Source organism: Leguminivora glycinivorella, chromosome 16, assembly GCF_023078275.1.
Source record: "Leguminivora glycinivorella isolate SPB_JAAS2020 chromosome 16, LegGlyc_1.1, whole genome shotgun sequence".
NCBI lineage: Eukaryota > Metazoa > Arthropoda > Insecta > Lepidoptera > Tortricidae > Leguminivora > Leguminivora glycinivorella.
This window is the reverse complement of record NC_062986.1, coordinates 19,813,264-19,825,357: the sequence shown is the minus strand read 5'-3', so window position 1 is coordinate 19,825,357 and position 12,094 is coordinate 19,813,264. Positions and strand designations below refer to the sequence as shown.

At 40.7% G+C, this 12,094-nt stretch overlaps 2 protein-coding genes across 2 annotated transcripts in view; one reads left to right on the top strand and one right to left on the bottom strand.

Moving 5' to 3' along the window:
• Positions 1–735: 735 nt before the first annotated feature.
• On the top strand, positions 736–3,853 carry LOC125234958 (lactosylceramide 4-alpha-galactosyltransferase-like). The gene is made up of 3 exons (XM_048141380.1): positions 736–1,433; positions 2,113–2,234; positions 3,624–3,853. The coding sequence occupies exons 1-3, from the start codon at positions 736–738 to the stop codon at positions 3,851–3,853; spliced, it is 1,050 nt and encodes a 349-aa protein (XP_047997337.1).
• A 614-nt stretch (positions 3,854–4,467) lies between these two features.
• Positions 4,468–12,094, bottom strand: part of LOC125234785 (focadhesin) — a 38,397-nt gene continuing 30,770 nt past the window's right edge. Inside the window, exons 18-22 of the mRNA XM_048141181.1 lie at positions 10,847–11,046; positions 8,838–8,954; positions 6,659–6,836; positions 5,761–5,882; positions 4,468–4,626 (exon numbers count right to left, since the gene is read on the bottom strand). Of these exons, the coding sequence (XP_047997138.1) occupies positions 4,587–4,626; positions 5,761–5,882; positions 6,659–6,836; positions 8,838–8,954; positions 10,847–11,046 (657 nt within the window). The 3' untranslated portion in view covers positions 4,468–4,586. The remainder of the gene's footprint in view (positions 4,627–5,760; positions 5,883–6,658; positions 6,837–8,837; positions 8,955–10,846; positions 11,047–12,094) is intronic.

Below are 12,094 nucleotides of genomic sequence, written 5' to 3'. Positions count from 1 at the left end.
TTCCTAGTTTTATTTCAATTGGTGCTTAAGTATTGTGTTTAGGTTGAATTATACGGAATGATTTTTTAATAAGTGTTTGATTTTCACTCCTCGAAATACCTTTTCGTGCATACGATGCCATAATAACAATTAATCATTTAACTCTATTAAAGTTCGACACAAGTTGCGAATTTCCTTTTCGCACGTGTATCATACGACGTCTTTCAGTACAGCCTCCGAAGTTTCGACCTGACAAGAAATGATCCACTTCTCGCACTAAGTCCACAGCACCAAGTCCTAATTACTCAAGCTACGGCCGGCGGAAATGGCTAGGAAATCATGACTATCAAAGTCCTAACAGTATTCTCTAACACCTAAAAATCAGCCTTGAGAATTTAAGGAAAATTAGTGTTTATAAAAAAAACTTATTGCAAAAAAGGACTGTCGGGTCGAACCGCCGAACTAGCTAATATGTAGACACTAGACAGTAAACGTCGATGCAAACTTTATAATTATCCCAAAGTTTCATCCTTGACAAAATGAATGTCTGGCGATTCCGGGCTCTTAGTCTATAAAGCATGTGCAATGTGGTGACATGGTCACTGACCACTTTTGTAAGCATAACCTCCATTGTCTAAAAAAACTGCAGATTCCATAGACAGCCTTTTACATGATAGTGACTTCTGTCATGTCTAGATAAATGTAGCTCTTGGTTTTCGTTTGATCACAAAGTGCAGGAATTCTAACGGCCTAGCAATGTTGCCTCAAAGCAAATACTTCGCAAAGACGTTTCTAGTACTAGCGTTATTCTCCATAACCTACACCATCACGAGCCTCTACGTGTTGTACTCTCAAAACCACACCGTACTACCCTCCTTCTTGTACGCAAAAGACTCCATACCAGAATACATTTCCTGCTCCCATCCAGAAAAAGGAAACTTCCTAGACTCGGTGGGCGAGGATCCAAAACCGCCGAATTCTATTTTCTTTCACGAAACGACTTGTGTGAACTTTTTACGAAACCGCGAAGCTTGCTCCGTCGAATCTGCTGCTAGAGCTCATCCAGACAAGAAAGTTTATGTTATATTCGCAAGTTCGCTTAAAGAGATCGACTGCAGAACTGGCGTTATAGCCGCGCTGTCTAACTTACCAAACGTAGAATTATATAGAATGAATTTAAAAACTTACAACCTGAACACGCCGTTACAGAATGTGTCTCTGCTCCGTTTGATGTGGCTTGGGAAGTGGAACAATAGGAAAACTAGGGAGTTGATTAAGACCTTGACCTTGCATAAGTTCGGGGGGATAGTTATAGATTTGGATGTGATGGTGGTGGGTAATTTAGACAAATTGGGAGACACTTGGGCGTCGGCAGACGGCGATGGCTTCGGGTCTTCGATCATTTCTGTGCAGCGCGGGCTGTCGGGGATGTATTATTCGAGGCATTTCTTTAGGTAAGTAATGTTTGTTTTATCTCGCCTAAGTAGTTTACCTTTTTGATGTTAAACCTCAAACGCACTTAGACGCGACGTCATCGAAATGTATAAAAATAATTTGATCTTTATCCCTATGTACTTAAAGCCTGACCAGAATGACTAGGCGCCATGTTGCGGAATTTCATTAGAACAATTTTCTTCATACTAACTGAACTGTTACCCCACATCAGAACAACAGCGCCCTCCTAACAATAATCATATATTTCTGGTCACGCCCTGTAGCCGAATGGCATTTCTCCGAATCGAAACGCCGCAGAAATGTAGTCTGGCTCTGTCACGCCAATACGCAAGAGCGATAGAGATAGATATCTAATCTTCGGGCGTTTCGTTTCGTGAGCGTTTGTGCCATTCGGCTACGCACCCTGCTATTTGTCTGGGAAAGGCATACTGACGATGCAGTTGACGTGTAATGTAAACCACTTCTATTAGGCTAACGAATTCTGTTCAATTGGCATTTTATAATACTTATCTACTCAGAGTTTTAAATGATTCACCGTAATTTTTGATGTCGCTCCCGATATTTCGACGCAGTTACATGAATCATGACCACGGAAAACTGTAATACCAGGCTGACCAAAATCAAAAAGGTAACTACGGTATATCCCAGTCAATATAAGTCTAATTGTATATACTTTAGGACGCTAAAGCAGCACATCGCTTTCGACCTGGGGCTGAGTCTGGATTCGCCGCTGAAAGACTCGCTACAGAAGCTGTGCAACACCACTAACGTTACTGAGATGACAAGGGAGAACTGCAAAGGTAAAAATAGTATTACCCCCTTATTCATAACTACTAAAGGTATTGCGCCGATAAAATTCGTTTGTCCTTTTCCGACGTATTGGTGTGAGAGAAAGAGACAAACGAACTTTTCCCCTCACTAGCTCGGAAACACGTGCATTTTATCCACGGATCCAATATCTGTGCTTATCACACAAATAAATCGAGGGTTTACTGGCGAAAATCGATAAATTGAGCAAACAGGGGGGTTACCATGACGTGCTAAAGCCGTTCAGTTTAGGTTGAGAGAGAGAGGGACGGAGCTATGTAACTGCTATAGCTGTGTCCCTTTCTCTCAACCTAAACTGAACGTCTTTAGTACGTCATGGTAACCCCTCTGGTTTTTGAAGTTCGAACTATGTGCAATTTCCACAATGTTCTTATTTGAAAGAAAAATTATTTTGATTTATCGGGTTTCACCAGTAAACTCTCCAAATGCCCTTACCGGGATTCGAACCCGGGACCGCGGCGTAGCAGACAGGGTCACTACGCGCTAGGCCAGACCCTTCGTCAAGTTTCCTTATTTTGAGTCTCCAGGCAGTTCTATTCTTCATTTCCCAAGTCAAGGCTTTTTAACCCTCGACACAAAAACGAAGGGGTGTTATAAGTTTGACGTGTCGGTCTGTCTGTGGCATCGTAGCTCCCGAACGGATGAACCGATTTAGATTTAGTTTTTTTTTTGTTTGAAAGCTGAATTAGTCGGGAGTGTTCTTAGCCATGTTTCATGAAAATCGGTCCACTATGTCGGGGTTTTTTTCAAAATTTTAATTTTGTGGTTAGGTTACTCAAGTAGATAACAAGTATACTAAAAAACCGGCCAAGAGCGTGTCGGGCCACGCTCAGTGTAGGGTTCCGTAGTTTTCCGTATTTTTCTCAAAAACTACTGAACCTATCAAGTTCAAAACAATTTTCCTAGAAAGTCTTTATAAAGTTCTACTTTTGTGATTTTTTTTTCATATTTTTTAAACATATGGTTCAAAAGTTAGAGGGGGGGGACGCACTTTTTTTTCCTTTAGGAGCGATTATTTCCGAAAATATTAATATTATCAAAAAACGATCTTAGTAAACCCTTATTCATTTTTAAATACCTATCCAACAATATATCACATGTTGGGGTTGGAATAAAAAAAAATATCAGCCCCCACTTTACATGTAGGGGGGGTACCCTAATAAAACATTTTTTCCATTTTTTATTTTTGCACTTTGTTGGCGTGATTGATATACATATTGGTACCAAATTTCAGCTTTCTAGTGCTAACGGTTACTGAGATTATCCGCGGACGGACGGACGGACGGACGGACAGACAGACATGGCGAAACTATAAGGGTTCCTAGTTGACTACGGAACCCTAAAAACGAGCATTTTTCCAGGTTTTCAAGTGTACAGCTCAGAATTCACAAGCTTAAAGTCCCCCAAAAGCCAGAAACGCAACGCCACTGCATCATATCTCGGATACTATCTCTGGGACGAGCCCAGCGCCAACCGGACCGATATCCTACCGAAACACTCATTCTACGCTAGACTGGCGGAGAAGTACTGCCCTAAGGTCTATAGCGAATTCATGGCTTATGATGAGAACGATAAGAATATACAATTGTAATACTACATTACGAAACAAGGGAGTTCAAAACGAGTGGCGATTTCAGTACAGATGGTGTTTTTTATTCACTAGTGCGAGAATTGGTTAATTTCTTGTCAGGTCGTAACTTCGGAGGGCCATCTGTAGCTACTGAAAACATCGTCCGATACACGTGTGAAAAGGAAATTGGAAGCGAGTGGCGATAAATTAAAACATGACCGAAGGGAGTCGAATTTTTCTCCGCACTTGTATCGTTATATTCGTAATGTACCACTATCTGGAAGGTTAGATGTTGCCGCAGTGTGGTATTGCCCAGAAAATAGGTTTTTGTGTGATTTACTCGTGGCAAATAAGAGAGGTCAATTCTATTTAACGCCCCATGGCCAACCCTTATTACAAAGCCGTAAGGTCGACAGTAAACGTCTTAAAACTATGAATTATTTCTGACGTTTTCAAGTAAAATGTACCTACCACATTGTCGCTTAAGCACAAAGACGCTCTAGCAAGTAATTCGTATAAATATACGAGCGAATTTCGTTCTTATGGAAAGCGACAATGTGGAATCTTTTACTTGTAAACGTCACTTATTCACTATTCAATAAATATCAACTATTTAACAATGTATAATCGTTTTATTTACATGAATACATAAGTTAGTACATCGTTTAGGTATTTTTTAAATAGGATAATAACATTTTATATAAAAACTGAGCGTAAGCTTTAAAAAACGACTAACATAATCATGATCACGTGATCAGTCATCGTTGCTCACGTGTCTACCGAAGTGGCTTTCACTGAAACAAAAATAACACTAAATCAATTTTGATCAAGCGGAAACGTCCGCTAACGATACTTAAGTTTTTATATTAAAGGAAAAAATAGGCGGAAAATAAAGAAATGGAAAGATTTGCGAAGTAGTAGTAGTAGTAGTAGTAATCACTTTATTGTGTACAACAGATTCATATACAGTTTAAGTAAGTCCGGCGGTGGCTTCTTTCCGTACCTCAATTGGTTAAGAGCGGCCGCCTAGACTGCGGCTGATGCGGGTTCGAGTCCCGCCGGAAGCGTAAATTTTTCCATTTTTTCCTTTAATATAAAAACTTTAAAAAAAAATTAAAAAAGGTAGCAGATGATGGTGATGAAACTGATGAAGGATGATGCTATGGCGACAGCAACTGCTGTAGTTACAGAGACCATTGTGTATCAACAAGAACTAAGATTTTCATTACAGCGTGAAAATTGTGAGCAAAATCTGTGTTATACCTCCTTTTACATCTATCCCATATATGGAACATAAGACAGTCTGATCCTGATCGAATTCTGGTGTGTAGTATGTGTGTGCTGGCTCGCTTGCGCCAGGGAGGCATTTGGGTTATAATCTCGGGTGGAATATAATTATTAAAATACATAAATATTGTAGAACACTCTTACACAGATTGACTGTCCCACAGTAAGCTTTTTACACATTATCCGATCCGATATCGAATGTCGGACCGATATCCCATACATTACAGGCGCCATTTTGGATTTTTTGCATTGAAATCCTTCCGATATCGGATCGGATAATGTGAAAACGGACTAAGGCTTGTATTGTTCCTTCTTTAAATATTTATGTATCACTCACAAAAGTGTGACGCAACGCCAGTAATGCCCGGCCGACGTCGAGAACATTTGTACCAAATATGGAACATTAATTACTCAGCCTGGTCCATATGCGGTCGAATTCTGGTGTGCGACGTAGAGCCAATAATGCCCGCTAGGTCGACGTCGAGAACATTTGTACCATATATGGAACATTAGATACTCAGTCTGGTCCATATGCGGTCGAACTCTAGAATGTGTCGCAGAGCTAGTAGCGCTCGCTGGCTCGCTTGCGCTAGGACGACGTCGAGAACATTTGTACCATATATGGAACATTAGATACTCACAGTCTGGTCCATATGCGGTCGAACTCTGTAGTGTGTCGTAGAGCTAACAGCGCCCTCTGGCTCGCCTGCGCTAGACCCGGGTCCGGACTCGAATCCCGGGTGTGGCACAGCCATTCTAGTATCTGAAACAATACATTAATATATTGGTATTTTAGAGAATTCGTCACCTTTATAACTTAGGCAACAATGTCAATGTCCATATACCGAAATTAAATACATAGATTGATGTACTGTCAGCTGTAAAAGTGCATGGCGAATTTATCAATGAATTCATTCATAATTTTTCCATGCACTTTTGCAGCTGATAGTACCTACTGACCTAACTCTCATATCACTCCCGACAGCTAAAGTCGCAGCGAGATGCAGTGTTTTCCAATAAAATCAAAGTTTAAAAATAAATGCTACTCACATTATGACAACACTGAATCGGGAACAGTGTTGCGCTATTTAGACTCCATACGATATCTCCCATCATTTCACGAACAAGAACCTGTTTAACATGTTTGCTCCAAGCGGGCCTCGTGCACAGTATAATAAAGAGCGCTATCGTACAGTATGGCCATACCGGATCACCCAATCGCCCACAAAGAGATGACGACAGACCGCCCCACAAGGATGGGGCGCGCCCCGACACAGCCCCCGAGCGCCCAGCGCGGAAGGGGCCACTCACACCCCAGCAAGAGTGTCGAATGAAGCGAATGAAGACTCACCACCACCAGTATGGCCACTCCCTGCTCTCCGCTCTTGGTTACCTCACAGTTACCGCCTGTACCACGCGACCAGTCGACCTGGTCGCAATCATACAAGCATGGTACGCGCCTCCACGAGCTTAGACTGTGTGTGTGCGTAGGAACGCGCTTCTTTCATTTGATAGCGATTGTCCGAGAGGTGTCGCTACCTGTTTAACATGTTCCTTCCACGCGGGCCTCTCGCACAGCGCGGCTACAGAAGCGGGCAGTAGCTCCGTCCTGCTCGCGCGGCTGCCCGTCTCGCTCACACACGCGTAGCCGCTGAAGGATGCCACGCTTAGAGCGAATACGTCGCAGAGGTACAGTTTTGAGGAGGGGTCTTCGGATCTAAAATTAGAAAAAGAAAAACTGAAGGTAGATTGACAAAGACACGGGCTCTAAAAAATACAGGTATATTGATAAGGACACAGCTGTATAATTATTTAATTATTTAGACTTTATTGCACGACATAAAATTGTACAAATGGCGGACTTAATGCATTAAAGCATTCTCGACCAGTCAACGATTGGATCAAACAGAAATTATGTATGTGAACAGCCATTATAAAGGCAGAGGCTGTCTCGCATAGGGTCCCAAAGAGCCGATAGGCCGATGAACACATAAACACTTACTGCAACAATAAAAGTGTTGATGCTGCAAAGAAATTATCCCTTCAACCCGACAACCCGAAACTAACCCACCATTTTATTTGGAATTTGACAGTTGACAGCCCACTAACCTTGAGTTAAACGGGTGGTGCAAGTGGCCCTTAACCATTTGATGTTTATATCTAGTCATTCGATTTTGAATTGTAATTCTTATTGTAGAGATGCATTTTTGTTTTAATTAGTTTTCGCGCTTCTAACCACAGGACACGAAACCAGTCCCTATTCGCGGTTCCAATGACTTCCACTAACGCTGGGGTGCGAGCTCCGCTTCGTAGGATGTGTGATAACTACAACAAACGCCTGGTCTCGGTTGACATTTTCAATAACACCAAAATACGATTTAAGCGTTTAGTAAGCTCATTATTATATAGTTCTAAGCCTCCAAAATATTCAATAATATTGTGTTAACTTCCTAATCTGTTTCTTAATCTTTTTCTGTTGGTAACAATCTATGTCGCTTTATAAGGTTAAGTTTAAGTCTTAGTATAAGTTTGTTAATTAGTTCCGATCACAATGCTGTCCCTAAAACTACTGCCGTACCTCCTAGTGGGAATTGTGTTAGGATGTAGGCTATAAGTAAGATTTTATAACTTGTCTGTAAATATTATTGGTCTGCATCTGTTTTTTTCCCCAATAAAGAAAATAAAATTAAAATAAAATAAAATTATGATGGCAAGTATTTTCCCGATACCGATTAAAGGGTTAAACACCATAAAATACATTTGTACCAAATATGGAACATTAGGCACTCATAGTCTGGCCTACATTCGGTCGAACTGTGGTGTGTACAATAGACAGATGCACAGTGCTCAATTACGGAACAAAGAATGTTTAGACGAGAAGAAAGCATCTAAAGCTGCGAGAACGTCTTACATCCGATATCTGATCGGATAATGTGAAAACGCACTAAAGATACTCATGGTATGGGATGTATTAGCAAGGATTATTTATATAGGATTTACATACTTCATACTAAGAATCGTACCACGATTTTATAGCGCCACCTATTAATACTATCATAAGTATCATAACGACATGTGGTGTTTATCTTCAAGTAATTGTTGAGCAGTTCCCGTCAACTTTGTACATAGCCGTGTCAGCAAATTTTAATTGATCCTATTTTGTTACCAACATTTAATAATATAAGTCGACTTTCGTAAGATATATACAGGATAATTGTTATAATTAAGAAAATAAAGATACTAGAGAACCTTAATGACGAAATAAAACTTACTAAAATCTCAATTCATCAAATAAATCTTGGTAACAAAATAGGAATAATAAAAACAAATTTAACTTTTTCCTTAATTTGTGTACAAACTTTTCGAGAACTGCTGTGTTACGCTTAGCGATCAAAATCAAAATGTTAAACATTATTGTTGGTAAACTAATAAATAAAAAGTAAATAAATACACTGATGATGCCTACAAATTATTATTAATTTTTTTTTTTCAAAATATGTATTGACGTGATATCATGATTTTAAAATAAAGAAATATGTTATTTGTTTTTATAAAAAATAAGAACATGTAAAAATATGATTTTGGCCACTTCTAGGCTGCGAAACAGCGCCATCTAGTTTTAAGCCTAAAAGGCCCATACATTTCAGGGGTACGCTTTTTTGTATGGGCTTTGTCAATCCAGTATTAAATCGTTCTTGGTATTAGGAACTAGACTTACTGTTTGAAAGCGACTTGAGTCCGCGCCATTAGTTGCAGTAGCCAGTCACGTGATTCCTCGTCCGGTCGCGTCGCTTGTAGTGCGGGAGACATGCACTGTAGCGAATATTCTTGTTCACTGCAAGATAAATACAATTTTAATATCTTAACACATTCAATACCAGACAAAAAAAAACGGTCAAGTGCGAGTCGGACTCGCTCACCGAGGGTTCCGTACAAACTTTCAATAGTTGAATCATCAAAATGTTATTCATAGAACTCTACAGATTTGACTAAATCTCTCAAGACTCAATTTCCCACATAACAAGTAATATTTTAATATACAATTTTACTGTTAGACAACGTCCAAATAAAATCAAGACTATTCGACTTCAATAGTTTACGACTTACGACATGTCGCAAGGACGCTCCTGAACCGACCTCATTATACTTCGGAGATAAGGGGGGGACGGTATTTTTTTTTACATTTTCCTTCAAAAAACATTTTTTTTCCACAACCAAAAAATTATAAAAAATAGTTTGGGTCAAACTGTACATATCAATGTACAGTTTGAGCTCTTTCTAACGATACCCCACTTGACCTAGTTACTTGAAATTTTCAGTTTGACCCCCTTTCATTTTGGCCATTTTCTATCATTTATATTATTATTTGGAGCCTGTCGTGTCCCACTGCTGGGCAAAGGCCTCCCCCCAATTTTTCCACTTCTCTCTATTCAAAGCCGTGTCTGGCCATTTCCTTCAAAAAGGAGTCCAGTTCGTTCCGCCATCGCTGTCGGGGTCTGCCAGATCCCCGATTCGAGTTTTCGGGCTCCCACTCCGTGGTGATTCTGCCCCACAACTCGTTCGGCATCCGGCAGACATGACCAGCCCAGTCCCATTTTAGCTTGGCCGCCTTCCGAGCTACATCGATAATTTTCGTCTTGGAGCGCAGCGTGGTGTTCCGGACTCGATCCACCAATTTGACACCTAATATGCTGCGCTCCATGGCACGTTGGCAAACCCCGAGCTTGGACTTCTGAGCTTTAGTCAAGGACCAAGTCTGTGCACCGTAGGTCAAAACTGGGAGTATGCATATGTCCATGAGCTTCCGTTTGAGTGTCATCGGAAGATACCTTCCATAAGATGTTTCATGGACCAATAGCTCCTCCAGGCGTTTTCAATCCGTCTTTCGACCTCTTTTTCCTGACGCGCCTGGAAGGAAACTAATTGGCCCAAATAAATGTACTCTTGGACATATGCAATTGGTTCTCCATTAATCTCTATGCCATGCGGTGCACTGTTAGTCATAAGCTTGGTCTTTGACATATTCATCTTTAGTCCAATCTCGAGGCTTGCGGTGCTTAGTTCTTCAAGCATTTGTTGCAGCTCGGAAGCTGTGGAGGAGAAAAGGACAATGTCGTCAGCGAACCTCAGATTAGTCAATCTGCGATCAACTTGTAGAGGTTCACAATGTTTATAACTAATACTATTCCAAATTTCATATCGATAGCATAAGTAGTTCTCGAGATATTTAACAATGTGACAGACGGACAGACAGACGGACAGAGTCGCACCATAAGGGTTCCTGTTGTACCTTTTTGGTACGGAACCCTAAAAACGGCGCACTACATATCATGATTTAAAAAAAAATAAAGAAATATGTCATTTGTTCTTTTAAAAAATAAAAACACGCAAAAATATTTGGGGAAAATATGATGTCGGCCACTTCCAGGTGGCGAACAGCGCCATCTAGTTTTAAGCCTAAAAGGCCCATACATTTTAGAGGTTTTTTTTTGTATGGGCTTTGTCAGTCCAGCAGGGTTAGCACATGATTGCCGCGGGAGTATGTCGCCGCGAGATAGACTACCCGTCCTTATGTCATTTATACAGTTAGAAGAAGACGTCATCTATCTCGCGCCGACATACTCTCGCGGCCATCATGTGCTAGGCCTACAGTATTAAATTGTTCTTGTTTTGTACATGTCTTAATAAAATTACCAAAATAACTTTAATTGTAAGTAATATACTCACGTGATCTGCCCCGCCTGCGCATCAATGATCTCATTAAGCCACACGAGCGAACATTCGCCGCGCGCCGCGAGCAGGCCGCGAATGTTCGCGGCGCGCCGTAACGCGCTCGCCGACACCTCCCACCAACTGGAGGGGGAGGTCATTCGCTCGAGGTACTTTGTGGAGAGAGCGCAACATGCGTTGGCGAATGATGGCCATGCCTGGGAAAAAATATTAGTAGCCTGTAATAGTTATTTTTGTTATACAAGGGGACAAAGTTGTATTTTAACGCAAAGTGTGGAATTGAAAAACGAGCAAGTGAAAGGATTCTATAGTTGAACCACGAGCAAAGCGAGTGGTTCGAGAATAGAATCCTGAACTTGCGAGTTTTTTAACACACGAGAAGTAAAACACATTTGCACCCGAGTGTAACACAAAACTTTTACCCTCACTATAGCGAGGAAACTACAACGCAAAAAATGCGTTCATCACTGCTTCCAGTATAGACCCAGAGCCCAGGCCCGCCAGACCTTCCTCAAATTCTCAAGGATGAAACTTTGGGACAATGTAGAGTTCATATCGGCGGTTAATGTGTGCATATTTTCTAGTTCGGCCCATCGGCCAATTTTTTGCTATCAAGTGATGAAGGTGAAAAAAAAAGTGCTTACTTTCCTTAAATTCTCAAGGCTGATTTTTATATATGTGTTAGAGCACGTTGTTAGAAATTGGTTATCATCAATGCCAGACCGTTTCCGCCGGCCATAACTTTTACCAGACGCGACAAAGTTGGCAAAAAACGACTCTAACTTACCTCATTTTCTCAAGCCTGATTTTGATATAAATGATACGCAGGGACCTGTAACTAGACCGTTTGTAAGCAGCCAGACCAATCGGATGGACCCAACCATCCGCCAGACCGACTTAAAGTTTCGATATGAGCATTAGTAGAATTGAAATATTCCGGGTCTATAAAAGCTAAAAACTTGAATTTTCTACATTAAGCTACGTGTATATTGTATACTTGACGTAATAAGCGACTTTCAAAAATTTTACTTCTAAGGAAATAAAAAAATGAAAGTTTATATGTGGTGCAAGATTAATTTTAAGCTATGAATTTTATTTACACTGCGTAAGTACATGTGTATTTTATTATAAATATAACTTTTACCAGACGCGACAAAGTTGGCAAAAAACGACTCTAACTTACCTCATTTTCTCAAGCCTGATTTTGGTATATGATACGCAGGGACCTGTAACCAGACCGTTTGT

Bases quoted from the DNA above. Each gene is read 5' to 3' on its own strand.
- LOC125234958 (XM_048141380.1), top strand. From the start codon at position 736: ATGTTGCCTCAAAGCAAATACTTCGCAAAGACGTTTCTAGTACTAGCG. The intron at 1,434-2,112 runs GTAAGTAATGTT...TATATACTTTAG, and splicing joins TATTCGAGGCATTTCTTTAG to GACGCTAAAGCAGCACATCG. The intron at 2,235-3,623 runs GTAAAAATAGTA...GCATTTTTCCAG, and splicing joins GACAAGGGAGAACTGCAAAG to GTTTTCAAGTGTACAGCTCA.